General features: G+C 40.1%; 1 protein-coding gene across 1 annotated transcript in view; it reads left to right on the forward strand.

Moving 5' to 3' along the window:
- Positions 1–17544: 17544 nt before the first annotated feature.
- The window catches only part of LOC309830263 (uncharacterized protein C1orf87), a gene marked incomplete at both ends in the record, with an annotated part of 77043 nt that continues 75225 nt past the window's right edge, over positions 17545–19362 (forward strand). The window contains 1 exon segment of the mRNA XM_082666714.1: positions 17545–17651. Within this exon segment, the coding sequence (XP_082522840.1) occupies positions 17545–17651 (107 nt within the window).

Raw genomic sequence — 19362 nt, forward strand, 5'->3', positions numbered from 1 at the left:
GATTACAATACATTTAATATGCAATATACATTAAACATTTTATACTCTGTATTATTTCAAATTATCAAATAAATATTCCATCTTCAAAAAGAGTATCATTGTGTAAAAGCCAGGGTTAGGATCACTCTATTCTCTCATACAGTAATTATTCAAGGATCTCCTATGCGTCAAGCACTTCCATGCATATAACGACAAGCAAAACAGATAAGGTCTCCACCTTGCATCTAATGGAAATTCAGGCAATGATGACAAAGAACTGTTCCTCCCTGGAGAAAGTACCTAGGAAGGATATCTGGGGAACACATCAAAGGGCCACCAAATTCATTTTCAACAGAATTTATCCAGGTGAAAACAGAAGCAGAGGATTCTAGATAGAGCAAAGCGAACGTAAGCATTAGCTCTGAGAAGGAAGCCAAAGAGATGTTCCCTAAGGCAGAATCTATCACAAATGATTGGCCAGAGACAAGATCCTTATCTAAGTATATAAAATAAGCAGTCACCATATGATGGTCTACCTTTTCAAGAAATGTCACCCTTTTCTCTAAAACAATCCGTGTGCACATCTGCAAAAAACAGAAAGAAGCTTACCTACTCAACTTGCTTTGGTATCCAAAAATTCTTGAATAGTTCTCTAACGGTAATCAGTTTCACAGCCCACCCATTGCCTTAAGGGAAACCTAGTTTCACAGTATGGTTAGATCACTCATTAGTCACATGTCTTTGGGCAAGTCACTTAACAGCTAGGCCTCAGTTTCCCCATTATCAAATGCTGATAGTCATAAACCAATTCACTTTTCTTTTCAACCACCCACATGAGACCAACACTTCAATGAAAAAGGGTATTTTGATGTCACCCCCTTCGCTATGATTTTATGCATTTATCCTAAAGCCTGACTTTATCATCAGCTGGTTACCATTTATTAGAAAAAAAATGGAAACATCCCTGCATAATAAGACTCTAGTGGGAATGGTAAGGGAATTGGACTCACTTATAAAAATCAAGTAGCAAAATGATTTAGCTGTTGGTTCACTCCAGCCTGGGCTGTGCCTTGCATGAAAAATGAGCTCATCTTTGAATGTAGCAAATTCTGCTTGTTTGGGTAGTGCTTCTAATCGAGGCATATATATTTTCCCTCAATCACAGGAAAACAAATTGTCAGTGGCATATTGCTTTGATATTTCAACGATGCGCAGGATTCCCAGCCTCCAAAATGTCTTAAACAGAAGCATGAAGCATGAATAGGCCAAACTAGAGAAACCAGTATTTATGAGCCTATTCGAACCTTGTAAAGATTTGATCAGCAAATATGCCAATTGATACAGCATAATGTTTTACAACTGCAGTTGTCTTGGTCTATAAAACTTATTATAATTCTGAAGGGATTTCTGCTTTCTTTGCAGACATTTCTGTTTTACTGCCACCTAGTGGTGAATATTAGAACTGGCAGTATTGCTGCTGGAATTTTAGGAGGCAGAAAGTGAAAGAAAAAAAAAATAAAATAAAAAGACACAAACAAATGATCCTAAAAGGCATCTTTCTCTCTGTCTCACTCGTCTCGCCTTCCCTATCCAAGTAATCCCCTCCGCTTACATACATAAACACAATATTCCAGGCAGATTCTATAAGTCTCTTGTATGGCTTACGGACTATGCGGTAGAAAAAGTCCCAAAACCATTTTTGACAAAGAGCCCTGATCTTCCTGATCTTTAATACCTACCAGACTATAAATAAAGCTGATTCTTTTACTCTCATTTGACTCCTCTTTCAAAAATCTCCACCAGTTGGAATGCAGTACTTAGAAGCTTCTAGACTTCTGACGACAGAGACCAAGACGGTGGTGGTGTTGAGGGGCCAGGATTGGCTCCTCAGGATGATACTGGGATGGTCTTGGCAGACTCACTGCTCAGGAAAAGCACATGGGGATGTCAAGCGGAGCTCCTTTCTAGGAGATTCCTAGGGCACCAACCAAAGGAAGCAAGAGAAAATCCCAGTCACCAATGTCCTGAGCATACAGAGAAAAAGGTCCCACTCTACAGAGGCTGTATGGCTTCCCACAGAAATATTGGTTCTAAGCCTGCATAGCAGTCTTGGGTCCCATTAGATCAATGATTTTCAACCTGAGGGAGTAGCATCCCCACAATAAGCATGGGGTGGTGGATATTTTTATTGCCAATAAAAATATGGAATGGAAAATGCTCTTGGAAACTAGTGCTAAATGTTCTTCACAGTCCTGCACAATGAAGAATGTTCCATCCAGAATGCCACTACTGTCCCCACAGAGAAACACAGCATTCACTTGAGGATGGGGATGATTCTTCATTCCTTCTTTTATTCTTTGATAAAGCATTTTCTGAGTTCCTTTGTGTCAGACCTTGGGTTAGAATCTATGGATCGGCTATTAAAGACAGAGCCTCCCTAAAATTTCAAAGGATCCCAGTGGGTATTCCATTCATTCTCAACAACATGGTACTTTTGTTGATTTTCCTTTTCTCCCTTGAGGATATGGTAACTGATCAGGAAGCCACTTGAGGATAGCGCAGCCTTGTCACAGTCACAGATGAGGATGCCCACCAGGTGGATATTGATTACCTCCCAAGGGTGCTGTGGTCCAGTGCACTCAAAGCATCACACTCTCAAGAGACTCTAGCAGAGCCACATTCTGATTCTTATGGTGTTCATGCCAAGGTGGAGGGAAATAGCCTTCCTTTCTCGTGTGTTACACTTTGTCACCTACTTACCAAACAAGTGCTGCTTCTGTCTCTGTGTCTCAGAGTCTCTCCACATCATCTCCTTTACCATCTACTTCTAGCTATCTACAGTCTTGGGTATGTGGTGGGATACCTAAATCTCAACAAACACCATAATGTCCATCCTATTTCAAGCTAATTCCTAGATACCCACATGAAACCACTTTATCATATTCCTTCAGTAGCTCCTCTCTACCCCTGGAAAAATCCCTCATGCAAACCCACTACCTGAGGCCTTATTCACCAGGTCAGTACATCAGTTTAGACTCAAGCTGGAACACTCCCTCCCATTGCATAAGAGCTGAATCAATGTCCTTACATATGCTGATGAGAAAGAGAGAGAGAGATGGATAGAGGACAGATGATAGATATGATGTGATAAAACATCACATGTAAAAAGTTTGACACATACCAGGCTCTTAATTAAATTTAGCTGTTATCCTTAACACCTTTTTGGAGAATTCTGTTGTTATCAATGCCATTTTAAAGATGAGAAACTGAGGCTCGAAGTCACAGAGCAATTAGTTCATAAAGTTAGGATTCTAGCTTATTGATCTCTGACTCCAAAGCTCAGGCACTTCTGACTAGGCCATACTAGCTCTACATTCCATTCTCAAAATATCTTCCTTTTATGTAGATCGTGTAACATGTTCACACCACATACAGGCGACTGTGTGTATACACATTTCATCAGTGTTCTTCTTTCCCTAAGCATGGCTTTCTCTCTCATCACATTCTGATGAGGAGGCATCCTTTGGAAGATGTGGTCTATAATGACTAGACTGCAGCTTGCAGCTGAAGCCAAGTGAGGTGTCAGCTGTGTGTCGGCAGAGCTTATGCCCCATACAACATACACCAATTTGTGCTGCCCTAGAGATAATAACAGGCAGACTACAGAAATAAGTAGCTATCTTCCTCTCATTACACGTTGTGGGTGGATAAACCGTAAACAGTATTTCCTTCATTTGAAAGTTGTAAATGCAACAGATGGGGAAATTTCTGTTAATAGAGTATTAGAAGCCTTACGTATCTCTGTTTTGTTTGTAAATACAATCTTGTTCTGAATCACAGTGATTTTCTGCCAGTCTGGGTGTGGCGGACATTACTAGGCCTCCTCAGTATCCATGTCCTCTCCATTTCAGACACACAGAGACCATACTTCCCAGGCCCCGCTTGCACTAGGAAGGGCCGCGGTACTCGTCTGGCCAATGAGCTGTAAGCAGAAGCAGTGCATGTGTGGCTTCTAGAACAAAGTAACTTAGTTCCAGATGGGTAACCTTTCAGAACTTTTTTCTTGCCACAGCCATTGTGGAAGCCTGTGTTAACATGAAGGTGCCACAGCGTCCACAGAGACCAGACTGCGGAGCCAACCAACACACAGAGGATAATTGTCCTGGAGAACTGCCCAAATCCACGGCAGAATTTGCATAAATAAAAATAAACTTTTGACTTTTGTTTTCTTAAGCCACTGAAATGTAAATGTTGTCTCTTAACAACGTAAGAGACATAACTTGGACCCTCCTGACTAATGCTGTGGGTGAGGTCATTTCACTCATACCATAAAATAGCATACACAACCTTCTGTCCTAATCCAAAGTAATATATGCATTTTAATCCATACTCAACATCTTCTACAAACTGGCCCAAACCTACCTTCCGAAATTACCTTCTACCATCCTCCAAGTGAAACTAAACACCATTCTTTGACCCCATCTCACAATTCCTTGCTCTTTTTTTACCTTGCCTGGCATACTGTCTCTTCCCTCCACACATATCAAATCGCCATCTTTAAAAGGCCCAACTCATGTGCTAACTCTTCCAATGAAACCTTCCCTAATCCCACTATGCTGAAGTAATTTCTCCTTCCTTCAGATTTTCATATTTCTTGCTGCTCCTTCTAACTGTATATTTTGTATTATGCTTATTTTACACATAACATTATATTAGTTTCAGATGCACAGCATAAAGATTTGAAATATGTATGTGTAGTAAAATGATTACCCCAGGCTACTTAATTTCTATCACTGCACATAGTTACGTTTTTTTTCTTGTGATGAGAACTTTTAAGATCTACTCTCTTAGCAACTTTCAAACATACAACACAGTATTATTAACTATAGTCACCATTCTGTACATTATATCCTCATGACTTATTTTATAACTGGAAGTTTGTACTTTTTGACCCCCTTCACCCATTTCACCCACCCCCGCCCACCTCCCACCTCTGGCAACCATCAATCTGTTCTCTGTATCTATGAGTTCAGAGTTTGGGTTTTTTTTTTAATTTTTTATTTCTATTTTTAGATTCCACAAATAAGTGAGATCATACAGGACTTGTCTTTCTTTGTCTGATTTTTTTCACTGAACGTAATGCCCTCGAGGTCCAGCTATGTTGTAGCAAATGGCAAGATTCCCTTCTTTTTTATGACTGAGTAACATTCATACATATGTCAAATCCTTTGCCTGTTTTTTAATTGAATTAATTATATTTTTATTGTTGAATTATATACTGTAATGTTTTAATGTGTCTTGCCGGAACTCTTTTTCTATTACTAGAGTATGTTATTTTTACTATATGTTTTTAAATGGCATTTATGACACATACAATTTTGTAACTTGGTTTTTAAATTTAATATATCGTGATCATCTTTACATGTCTATGTCTAATTACGTCACTTCCAATGACTGCTCTGTGGTTCATTACATGAATGTTCCATAATCTAAAATCTAATGCTTCTTTTTTTTTAACATCTTTATTGGAGTATAAAATCTGGTACTTTAAATTAGATTTAAAGTCCATGGGACTTTCCTGGTGGTCCAGTGGCTAAGATTCTGCACTCCCAATGCAGGGGGCCTGGATTCTATCCCTAGTCAGGGAACTAGATCCCACATGCCACAACTAAGAGTTAGCATACCACAACTAAAGTTCCCACATGCCACAACGAAGGTTGTGCACATAGCAATGAAGATCTCACATGCCACAGCTAAGACCTGGCGCAGCCAAATAAATAAATATTTTTTTAAAAAAGTTTAGGGCTTCCTTGGTGGCACAGTGGTTAAGAATCTGCCTGCCAATGCAGGCGACAGGGGTTCAAGCCCTGGTCTGGGTAGATTCCACATGCCGCGGAGCAATGAAGCCCGTGTGCCACAACTACTGAGCCTGTGCTCTACAGTCCGCAAACCACAACTACTGAGACCACGAGCCACAACTATTGAGCCCATGCACCACAACTACTGAAGCCTACATGCCTAGAGCCCATGGTCTGCAATAAGAGAAGCCACCGCAATGAGAAGCCCACGCACTGCAATGAAGAGTAGCCCCGCTCACCGCAACTAGAGAAAGCCCGCACAGCAACAGACCCAGCACAGCCAAAAAAAAAAAAAAAAAAAAGATTTAGATTTAAATACAGGATTTATTTAAAAGGAAAAGAAAAAAATGCCACACTGCATCTATATCTTTGAACACTTATACAATCACTTCTTTTTTTAACTGAGGTATAATTGACATATAACATATTAGTTTCAGGTGTACAACATAATGATTCCATGTTTGTATACATTGAGAAATGATCATTGGGAGTCCAGTTAACATCCATCACCACACAGAGTTACAAAATTTTTTTTCTTGGGATGAGAACTTTTAAGATCTACTTACTCAGTAATTGTCAAATCTGCAGTATGGTATTATAAACTATAGTCAACATGCTGTATATTATATTCCCATGACTTGTTTATTTTATAACAGGAAGTTTGTACCTTTTGACCCCCTTAACCTGTTTCACCCACCCCACCCCGCCTCTGGTAGGCACCAATCTGTTCTCTGTACCTATGAGTTTGCTTTGCTTTGACTTTTTGTTTGTTTGCTTATTTGTTGTTTACATTCCACATATAATACAGTATTTTTCTCTATCTGACTTTTTTCACTTAGCATAATGCCCTCAAAGTACATCCATTTTGTTACAAATGACAAGATTTCCTTCTTTTATATGGCTGACTAATATTCCTATATCTATATAGAGAGATACAGCAATCACATTTTCGTTTTCTATCCATCCATCAATGGATACAGGTTGTTTCCCTGTCTTGGCTATTGCAACTAATGCTGCAATGAACATGGGGTGCATACATCTTTTCAAATTAGGGTTTTCATTTTCTTCACATAAATATCCAGAAATGGAATTGCTGGAAACATATGTTAGTTCCATTTTTAAGTTTTTGAGGAATCTCCATACTGCTTTCCATAGTGGCTGCACCAATCTACATTCCCATTAACGGTACATAAGGGTTCCCTTTTCTCCACATCCTCACCAATACTTGTCATTTCTTGTCTTTTTGATAATAGCCATTCTAACACATGTGAGGTGATATCTCAATGAGGTTTTGACTTGCATTTTCCTGATGATCAGTGATGCTGAGCATCTTTTCATGTACCTGGCCATGTATATCTTCTTGGAAAAATGTCTAATCAGATCCTCTGCCATTTATAATTAGATTGTTTGTTTTATTTGCTATTGAGTTGTATGAATTCTTTATATATTTTGGATATTAACCCCTTATCAAATATATGATTTGCAAATATTTTCTCTCATTTAGTAGGTATCCTTTTCATTTTGTTGTTGGTTTCCTTTGCTGTACAGAGCTTTTTAATTCAATGTAGTCCCATTTGTTTATCTTTGCTTTTGTTGCCTTTACTTTCCGTGTCGAATTCAAAAAATTACTACCAAGACCAACATTAAGGAGCTTACTGCCTATATTTTATTCTAGGAGTCTTATGGTTTCAGGAGGTATGCTCAAGTCTAAACCATTCTGAGTTGATTTTTGTGTATGATGTAAGATAATACTCCAGCTTCATTCTTTTGCATGTGGCTGTCCAGTTTTCCCAACACCATTTACTGAAGATTCTGATTTTTACCATTGTATATCTTGGCTCCTTTGCTGTAAATCAACTGACCATCTATGCATGAGTTTACTTCTGGGTTCTGTATTCTATTCCATTGATCTAGACATTCATGTGCCTGTTCTTATGTTAAGACCATGCTGTTTTGATTACGACAGCTTCGTAACAGTTTGAAATCAGGAAACATGAGGCTTTCAGTTTTGTTCTTCTATCTCAAGATTGCTTTGGCTATTCAGATTTCTTTGTGGTTCCATACAAATTTTAGAATCATTTGTTCTATTTCTGTGGAAAATGCCATTGGGATTTTGATAGGGATTGCACTGAATCTGTGATTGCTTCATGTAGTATGGACACTTCAAGAATATTAATCTTTCCAGTCCTGTATTATGAATATTTATGAGCATATTTTACCTCTCCGATTGGTAATCTTGAGAGGGGCATTCAAATCTGATTCATCATCGTATCTTCAACATCTCAGTGTGGTACCTTAAAATTATGCCCTATAAATATTTAATAGATATAGATACCAGTGATACTAATATAGTAAGTTTTATCATAAAATCAACTTAGACCATTTGGGGGCTCTATCAAGAAGTGTTCCTTCTCTCAACCACTTTCTTACTTCCCACCAAAAAGAGGGAGCATTATCCCAATCAGGCCATTTTAGAAGTGGGTGGGGATACTGGGCATTGAAAAGTCCTACATCTACACAAGGTCCCTCTTCTAGGCCATGAAGCAGTATTAGGAAATGAAGCAGGCTTCCTTCTTTCCCCACAAGCATTCAGGAATTGAGGAGTTTATGGCACTTGGGTTTCATAGCTGGCAGTAAGAAGATTAGAACTGGGAGGACAGTCATGGCAGCAGCATTGACATTCATTGAGAATGTAGGGTGTGTCAGGACCTGTGCTAAGCACTTTATGTATACTTTATCACTTGTTCTTCCCAAGAGCAGCAGGGAGGTGTAGAACATGGTGGTGGTGCATAAGCACTGAAGCTGGACTGCATGTGTTTGAATCCCAGCCCTACCACTAAGTAACTGTATAATCTAGGACAAGGTATTGAATTTCCCTCTGCCTCAGTTTCCTGAATTGAAAACAATATTCCCTACCTCACAGAATTATTATGATAATAAATGTGTTGGTAAATAGAAAACACTTAGAAAAGGGTCTGCACATAAGTGTGTAACAAATATTGCTTTAAAAAAAAGAATAATGTAGTTATTGTTATGATCCTCCTTTTACAGATTAGGATACCAAGGCATAAATGCTAAACCCATTGCCCAAGGACATGCAACAGTAAGTGGTGGAATTGATATTTGAACCCAACCTTCTGGTCTCAGAGTCAGTGTTCTTAATTCTACCATATACCCTCTTTGAAGCCTTCAGAATCACTGGGCATAACTTATGAGATTCCTTTCAACCTTGAAATTCTGTGATTTACAGATGTTAAAACTTAAAATCAGGTAATGTTCTTAACAATCCAGGGCAGAGGTGACCAGAATGGTCTTTCTGTGATTTAGAACTTCTAGTCTGCAGTCATTCTCTAGGACCTTTCATTAAGACCACATTTTTCTAGGACTCTTTTTTTATACTCTAGAGGTTAAAAATGTTGCTCCAAGGAGAAGATGCAATACTTTAGAGTCAGACAGATGTGAATTTGAATCACTGTTCTACCACTAATTTGCTGCAAGACCTTGGGCAAATTATTCAACCTCCTATCAGACTAACCTCTACCAGGTTCCTATACCTTGTAACTTGCTGGATACTGTCTCTTCCTTAAGGCTAAGGTCTCCTCCAACAATTTTGTTTATCTTTCTGCTATTATCTCCTTTCTCTCAGTGCAACAATTCATTGGTTCAGATGAATTGGCCTAACCCAAACTAGGCCAACCCTAGTAAATGGAACCAAGGAATTCTAGGTTTACTGGTCTCTTGAATGGAAATAATATAAACTCATGAATTGTGGGAATAACTTTTTCCCATGGTCTGGGATCAGAAAACACCAACATATAGCAGAGAAGAGAATAAATGAAGCCAATGTACACAGAGAAGCAGAGACAAAGGTTAAGAAAAAAAAAATAATCTCCATATCCCTGACTGTGCCAGAGGCCTGAGTTCACTTCTGTACTTGAGTTTCATGAGAAATACCCCTTTCGCTATCATTGGCTTTAGTGGAATTTCTCCTATTTACCATCAAAAGTCCTGTCTAATCCAGCATTCTGAGACCAGATTCCTCAACAGAACAAAAAAATAAATAATATATCCCTTATAGGAACATTACTGAAATTAAATGAGATACCACACATAAGTGACTCATTCAGTGACTGACATATTGTAAATCTTAAATAGAAGATGCTATCTTTTGTTAAATGGTCTTTACTTATCATAATTCGTATTATGCTATTACAAATTATCCAACATATGTTTGTTTCCTTTCATATATTTAAAATATACTTATGATCACATACTACATGCCAGCACTGTGCTTAGAACTGGCCATACGATGAATAAGGCATAATATTTACCATCAACAAGAGAAACCGAGTAGGGAAAAAAGATAATAAACCAGTAATTACAATTGAGAGCAGTAAGTGTTAATGTTACAAACCAGGTTCATTTTGCAGATGAACAGCAAGCCAAAATGCTGAGACTCTGAAGTTTGCAGCAAAGAGGGTTTGTTCACAAGGCAGCCAAGCAAGGAGACAGAAAAACAAATCTCAAATCTACCTCCCCGCCCAGAAGGCAAGGGGCTTGGGGTATTTATGGGATAATGAAGAATGAAGTGGTAGGCCTGAGGCATGCGGAGCGGAGAAAGGTGATTGGGAAAAGGTGCAACAATGGTTGTTCTGCGCAGGCGTAACTAAGAGCTATAAGCCCTCTGCACGTTCAAAAGATCACTGAGTGGACACTCGCGCATGCCCAGTTGAAGGGTCGGTGGTCTTATCGAGTCTTAACTGGCTCAGCTCAAACTAGACACAGCTGACTCCAAGTCCTAGAAAACAGCTCAGGCAAACATCTTATTGTTCAGGCTACATGCTGCTTGGAGGACATGCTGCTTGGAGAACAAGCAAATCTTAAAATAACCTTGATTAGTGAAGGCAGGTGAATTGGATTTAACCCATGGGTTCATTTAGACTGCTAGTTTACTGAAGAGAGCAGACCTACCTGCCTAGGGACACTGAGAATAGATAACTTCACAGAATTGGTAACATTCAATCTTATCTTGAAAGAAACAAGGTCATGAGGAAAACATTTCAAGCAAAAGCAACAACTTCTGCAAAGGCATGAGGGATAAAACTTCATGGGAGGTTTTTAAGGAACTGCAGGCAACTTGGTGCAGCTTCAGTTGGACAGAAAGAGAGGGAGATGGAATTGGAGGAGTAACAGCCAAACCAAGGAGGCCATAAAAAAAACATGTGGGACTTCCCTGGTGGTGCAGTGGTTAAGAATCCACCTGCCAATGCAGGGGACTCGGGTTCGAGCCCTGGTCCGGGAAGATCCCGCATGCCAGGGAGCAACTAAGCCCGTGTGCCACAACTACTGAGCTTGTGCTCCAGAGCCCGCGAGCCACAACTACTGAGCCCATGTGCCACAACTACTGAAGCCTGCGGGCACCTAGAGCCTGTGCTCCACAACCAAAAAAGCCGCCACAATGAGAAGCCCGCACACTGCAACGAAGAGTAGCCCATGCTCTCCACAACTAGAGAAAGCCCACGCGCAGCAACAAAGGCCCAACACAGTCAAAAATAAATAATAAATAAATACATTTATAAAGAAAGAAAGAAAGAACATGTATATCATCCTAAGGAGGAAGGCTAAAGACAAACCCTTACCATATACCAAATACTATCCTAAACGTTTGTTAATTCCTTTCAACCTTACATGATTGTAGGCATTGGTACTACCCATGAAGAAATAAAGTTACAGAAAGGCAAAGTACCTTGCCTGAAGTAACACCATACTAAGTGCTGAGCCAGATTTTGTATCCAAGCAGTTAGGCCTTCTTATGGATTGAATTATGCCTTAGTTAGTTGAAGTTACTATAACAAAAATACCATAGATTGAGTGGTTTAAACAACAACCATTTACTTCTCAAGTTCTGAAGTCTAGGAAGTCCAAAATCAAGGTGCCAGCCATTTCAGTTCCCGTTAAGAACCCTCTTCCTGGTTTGCAGAGGTACACTTTCCTTCTGTATTCTCACGGGATGAAGAGAAAGAGCTCTGGTCCCTTCTTTCCTCATAAGTGCACCAATCTCATGACCTCATCTAAACCTAATTACCTCCCAAAGTCCTCTCCCCAAATACCATCACATTGGGGGTTAGGGATTCAATATATGGATGGGGGAGGAGCATGAATATTCAGTCAATAGCAAATTGTATGCCCCCCAAATTCACACATTGAAATCCTAACCCCCAATATCTCAGAATATGACCTTATATGGAAATAGAATGACTGCAGAGGTAAGATGAGGTTATATTGGAGTCGAGTGAGCACACATGTGCACACAGGGAGATGCCATATGAACATGAAGGCAGAAATTACAAGCCAAGGGAACACCAAATATTGTCAATAAACCACTAGAAGCAAGGACGCAGGCATGGAAGAGATTCTGCCTCACCGCCCTCGGAAGGCACCAACTCTGCTGACACCTTCTTGGACTTCTAGCTTCCAGAACTGTGAAACAATAAATTTCTGTTTTTAATCCACCCACTGTGTAGTACTTGTTATGGCAACACTAGTAAACTAATATAGGGTCCAAAGTCAACCCATCTACCCAAACTAATATAGGGCCCAAAGTCAACCCATGTAGTATGCTACATGACCTTGTTTTTCCAGAGCCATGAGAGCATTTTAAAGAGGAAAGAAACTTGGCCATATTTGCATTCTGTTCTAAAATCAGCCTGCCCTCATTCATCTTTTTACCTGACATCCTCCATTAGTCATAAAGATCATTGGCTTGGGTCCTGTATGTTTATTTGGCAAAAAAAAAAAATAAGTATAATACCCCATATTCTTTGCAACACAGCTCATCTTACATTCGTATTTGTCCCTTCTCTTTTTGGACAGGGACTTCAATGTAAGATGCCTCAGTTTTATAGATCTTTGAATAAACTGTTCAAAAGAGCAGTGTTTTATCGCTTCCTATTTATAATCTCATTCTGTTCTGACTTATATGGGCAAAAACCAAACACTGGAGACAATTTTTTCCTCTTCCTTAGTCTGTTTGATGGTAAATGTAAAATCATGAAGTTTTAGGTGGGGGCATTCTTTGGTCCCCTTATTACAGCTATTCATCTTTATGGGGGGTGAAGGGGAGAGAGCTGACTATTGGATGGAGATGTTTCTCTGGAATCTTTCTCTGGTGACTCGTAATCTAAAGCTGTTGAATTCTAGGAAGGCAGTTTTAACCGCAGTATTTAATCTTGCAGAGACGTTTATTGCATAGCTTTTTGTTTTGTCTTGTTTAATATAAACCACCGGAGAGATGTTTCCTGGTTATGTCATTTCATAAAGCAGAGTGTGAAGTAAAAAAAAAAAAATCCCGGATAAGAAAAGGCCATTCCTTCTTAAGAATTCTGTCACAGAATCTGCTTCTCTAAGGGACTTAGAGCCTTAAAGCAATGCCAATAAAAACATTAACATTAATAGTAACAATGCTAACAACAACAATGGCTAACTAACACCCACAGAGGAGGTGTGGAGTTGTGGTTATAAAGGCTACTTCTAGAGTCAAACACACCTAGATTTTCTTTGCAGCTCTGACTGTAGTTATTGCTTGTCTCTACCTTAAAGATAAAAGAGTTAAATTGTTTGTTCAAGGTCACTTGGCTAGGAAATGGCAAATCAAAGGCTCCCTGGGGTCTGAAAAAATATATCAAATTTCATCTAAATACCTCCAAACTGATAGAACAGCTGCATTATGGAAAGCCTCCCTCCAATGCCATTATGTTTCTAGTTAGCATTTATAAAACCTCTAAGTCAAGATAAGGTCAAAGGATAGTCTTTAGTAGAATATCAGATTTGATCAAGATCAATTTTCTCCATCAAGCTTTATCACAGAATTTATAGTGAAACTTAAAATGTCATTCAATCTTTTAACTGCGCCCCACATATAAACCTTAGCAACATGAAGTTTAAGAGTCTCTGTATTAGTCAGAACTCTCTGGGTAAAGATTAATGAGGCCCATCTCAAAATATCCTAAGTAAAAGGGAAATTTATCTCTCCTCTGTTTGGGAATTCTAGACTCTAGCTTCAGGTATAGCTGGATCTAGGCTCTTTGTCTTGTCACCTTTCACACACTGGCTCTATTTTCAGTTCTGATCTGGCTTCCTCCTCGTCTACTGAGAAAAAGGTAGTATGTGTTGATATAGATCTCTGCCAGCAGCCTCAACACCTTATCCTCACAGGTTACTAAGCTGTGGGCAGATAGAAGACTTCTTTATCCTCTGATATCTGTGTACTAGTCATTGATGAGAACTGTTCAGCCTATTCAAGCCATAGAGTATGACCAGGTCTATAAAGAAGTAGATCCTTCAGTGGCATTGCATTCATTTCTTATGGCTGTTATAATAAATACATTATCACAAACTTGGTGGTTTATAACAACACAAATCGGAGGCCAGATGCCCAAAAGCAGTCTCACTAAAGTGAGACTAAAGTCTAGGGATCAGCAGGCTGTGGTCCCTTCTGGAGGCCCTAGAGGCGAATCTGTTTCCTTGCCTTTCCTAGCTTCTGGAGACCACCTGCATTCTTTGGCTCAGGACCTCTTCTTCAAATCACTCGAACCCTTTGCTTTCAAGGTCATATCTCCTACTTCCTCTTCTGTAGTCAAATCTCCTACTGCCTGCCTCTTTTAAGGACATTTGTGATTATAATGGACCCACTTGGATAATCCAGGATAATCTCCTCATCTCAAGATCCTTAACTTAATCACATCCGCAGTCCCTTTTGCCACAGAAGGTAACATTAATAGCTTCCAAGGATTAGGATGTGAACATCTGGGGGGCCATTACTCAGCCTACCACAAGCGTCGTCCTGGAAGATATGATAACTGATGCAAACAGGCAAAGAAAGACACGTTTTATAAAAGAGAAACCAAATTATACAGAGAATGGAGAAATCCTTTTCAGCTTCTGGGATCTGGTTTGGCTTCTTGACAGATAATTATAATAATGATGAGAGCCAACATTTATATTGCTCTTTACGTGTCAGGCATTGTTCTAAATGCCTTATTTATATAACTCAATTAATCTTTACAAAACATCACCCTCATTTTATAGAAAATGAAACTAAGGTATAAAGACATTAAGTGACTTGAGTAAGATCACATTGAAATAGTAGAGCCAGGACTTGAACCCAAGGTATCTGATTCCCAGGCACATACTTTTGGCCATTTGAGATGGAACTTAAAGAATGGAGAGCAGGCTGACACAATGAGGAAACAGAAGGTTATTGTAGACAGAGAAAAGAGAATGAACAAAGGCACAGGGGCAGAGAAATGAAAGGCAGATTCAGGCCAGTGAGTGGACCAGGTTGAATGGAGTTTAGCAAGTCTGGGAGAAGTAGTGGGATAGCGAGTTAGGTCTAGCTTGAGGCCAGGGCACAGAAGACTTTGAAACCATGGACATCCTCCATGGCTGATGGGAGGCCTTTGAGACATTGGACTAGAGGAAGGGGCTTATCAGAGTTGTACCTTGGGAGGACTGATCTGGTGACAACGTGAAAGCTGGACTGGGGGAGTGAGAAGGGAGCTGCCCCCTCGCCTCTACTCCCTTGGCACTTTGTATATCATAGAATATGCCCGTATGTCTTGCCCACTAGAGAGTGAGCCCTAGAGGGGAGCCCAGTATATCATCCATCTCTGGCAGCATGTGCCAGTAGATGATTACAGTAAAGCACAAAACACAGCACAGCTAGAGGGCAGGAGGCAGGGGTTGTGGATGCTGGGACTGCTCCTGCTGCTAATGGAAATAACACCATTCTGGAGTCAGTTTAAAGTGCCTTTACCCACATTTGCTGAAAACTTTTAGCATAATAAAGAATGCCTAGAAATTTTGGATATATGTAGGTTTATATTCAAATCTTGCCTCTGTCAATTACCTCCGTATGGTCTTGGGTAATTTCTCAATACCCCAAGCCTTGTATTCTTAATCTTTAAAATCGAAATAAAGTTATTTTATTGGTAATTGTTAACTTATAAGGTAATATTTATCTGGCTCAAATGAAGGATGTGGCAGATGGATATCACTCGAAATTATTTTTTTTAATATTCTTATTTAATTGCATCACCAACTTACCTTTATGCCCCTGTTAGTACTTTTCCTCCATTTTGCAGTTGTGACACTGAACCTCAGGGAAAAGAAGGGATTTATCCAAAGCCATACAGTGGAAGAGCCTGGATGTGAAGCGACAAGTGTAAGATTCCCAGCTGCGTCCACACTTCATGAAGGAAAATGAAGCTTAAGGGAAAGAGCGGGACAGGCGTGACCACACAAGTGAGAGAGATGGACTTCAAGAAGGACGCTCACAGATCTTCGAGGAAGTTCCAAAGACCAGATTTGAAAAAAACATCCAGACTGTTCGCCTCTCAGCAGCCACACCCTGGGCACCCGCGGGGAAGGCCCCAGCCTCCCGCAGGTGGGCGATCTGGTCCCCGCCCAGCAACAGCCCTCTGCGTCCTTAGCGACCGGGGGCTGGTGCAGCCTCCGCCCAGGAGCGGGGCCCTGTGATTGGCCCGACTCCTGGGCTCCGGTCTCCCGCCCCACCCCGGTCCCCACAGGCTTCCGTAGGTCGGGATCCTGGGGAGAAGCACTGACCACGCACCCCTGAGCCGCCCGGGCGGTAAGGCCGCCCCCTCTGAGCTCTCCAGGGAAAGGATTGACACGCAGCTGCTGGGTAGAGAGGACCCCCATAATCACAAATTCTGGTCCTTGAAGTTTCCAGATAGCTTCAAAGAAATTGTAGGGATGGGGCTACCCTCGCAGAGCAGGTCCTATTGCTCACCACACACTAAGTGAAGCTAGGGTTTGGGGAAGAACCCTGGTCTACTTATCAGACCAGAGTACTGGAAACAGGTATGCTCTCACTCGCTGTGTGACCTTGGTCAAATAACACCCTCTCTGGGCCTTGGTTTCCCAATCTGTAGAGGGAGCATTTGGATTAGAATGATTTCTAAAAGCCTTTCAATCTCTGAGAGCCTCTGATAGGGAATGGTTAGCCTGGGACCAGGTTTATAGAACTTCTAAGTTTCCCCTGGCATCACAGCTGTTTAAACATGCAATGAATATCTAGTGCTGGATCTCAATTTTAGATCCACTGCATTGTTGCAGAAACAGATCAGTGATAACGAGAAAAATCCCCTTTTCTATGGACAGTGCTCCTTCAGATGCATGATCTCATTGGCTTATCCCTGAATCCAGAGAGCAGAACTGGAATTATTCTGGTTTCATAAATAGGGAAACTGAGCTTCAAAACTGAATTTGAGTTCTTCACACGTCCCTCTAAAGCCCTGGTTTCCTCTCTGACCTCACAAGAATCCTGTCACTTGACTTGTAGTACAGGAAGGCAGCATCACCGAATGGCTGTCAACCAGTTTTGCAGCCCTCTTAGGTGGAATTCCCAACTCTGCTAATTACTGTTATGTGATATTGGATAAGTTACTTAGCTACATTATGCCTGTTCCCTCAACTGTAAGACAAGAATGATAATAGTAATTAAGAGTATCTTTCTCATGATTTTATTAGAAATACTGAAATAATAATATAGGTAAAGCACTTGGTCTCGCTATTATTATTGTTGTTGTTATTATTGACAAGGATGCTACAGTTGCCTAGTGGAAAATCCAGAGAAAGAGTTTTACTTATTTTCCACCCCCAAGGATTTGAAGAGGTTTTGAGAATTATGTCTTCAGTTTGGAAGACTGCCCCTGGATCAAATGCAATGCCTGAGATGATGGTGACAATCATTGGAAGTAAACACTTTCGATACCTTGTGGAGAAGCCAAAGATGTAAGTTTACTATTTGAAAAATACCTGTTTTGCTTGGATGATAATGAAGTTTTTTCTTTAATCCAGAAATTTACATTTTAAAAACACTGTCCATGGAAAATTAAGTCATTAAGATGAAACAGTAAAAGTAAAATAGTGTTGATAACTTCTATGCACAGTGTCTTCCTAAAGTTTTCATCTTTGTAATTCCCCATACTCCTTAATTACTTGGGCTGATTTTCCAAATAGATGGGAAATATAAGCATTGAGACATTTATAAATATTAATGGAGCATTGCTGCTTCTTCTCATCAGGTTTGTAATCTACCACATTTAGTCATTTTGGGGGGGTGGGGAGGGAGAGGGGAAGGTTGTTAATCAAATTGTTATGAATTAAAGGAGTGGGATTGGTAATGAGTCATCAATTGTAAGAGTTTCACTTACTTTTCTTCATAATCCATACTCCTCCAATAGGGGCTTCTTAGAACATAACTAAGAGGGCTTTCTTCCTCTAAACTCATCACAGTCACACTTGAAGGGGGACATTCATATATCGCTAAAATTCTCTAGATGTTTGGCACAGAAAAGTATGACCAGTTCTTCCTTCCAGAGTTTTGGTGGTTTGCATAAGAAAAAGAAGATACTAACCCTGCCTTTCATCTAGTAGATATTCCATAAATAGCAGCCCGTTAATAATTGCCTTTCCCTCCTAAAATGATTTCCTTAGTTCTTTCCTCTATTTCAGAAACCCACAGACCAAAAAAATAGAGAAACATAAAGATCTAACCTCATTGAACATAGGTTCAGAAAGCAGTGGACACCAAACCTGGCTATCATCAGAATCACCCAGAGAGTCCTTAAAAGTAAAGATGTGGGGTTCAACCCAAGACCTATTAAATCAGAATCCCTGAAGATGAGGCCATGAGGACTACTGTTATGGAGTATAGGCTTTAGAAGGGCAAATTTACCTCCCCACCAATCAGTACGGTTGCCCCAAGAGATTCCAAAGTGAGTACTGTAATCAATTAGTAATGTCTGTCATGGCACAGGAAGTGAGCTTTGCAGCACGTGAGTCATACATTTGAGATCCCTACAGACCTGAGAGATGTGAGTTTGAATCCTGGCTCTGTGCCTTCCTAGACTTTTGACATTGAGAAAGTGAGTTAACATCTCTGGCCTCAGATTCTATCAAGTGGGAATAAAATCCATCTATCTAGTAGGGTTGTTGTGAGGATCAAATGCGAAAAAGTATGCAAAACATCTTTCCAGTGCCTAGAAGTATATTCAACGTGCTTAATAAGTGGTTCTGCTACTATTATTGAGGCAAATCTTTCCATGGATACAAGACATTAAGTAAAAAATCAAATCTCTTTCTATGAAACACTTGGCATCCCTTTTATATTCTATGCCAGGTTATCTCTGTTTTGTAGATGAAGAAACTAAGATACTGTGATAAGTGATTATTTCAAGATCTGCTGATCTTGACAAATCCCAGTCGTTGTCCAGAAAAGTAAATAAGATCAGTTGGAATGCCTTGCTCAATTCTCCTTCTACCTGGAAGACATTGCTAGTCTACTAATTTCCATTCCTCTTTGAGGTTGTTTGTTTAACCCCTTCATCCCCAACCCCTTCCTTTTTCCAGGGGTATCAGAGTCTAATACGTTCCTAATGGGGGTGGGAGGTGGGGGAAGCATCCTTGTCCTTTTAAAGTAGAGAAAAATTCCATCTGTCTT

Source organism: Grampus griseus (assembly GCF_964374135.1).
Source record: "Grampus griseus genome assembly, chromosome: 1".
NCBI lineage: Eukaryota > Metazoa > Chordata > Mammalia > Artiodactyla > Delphinidae > Grampus > Grampus griseus.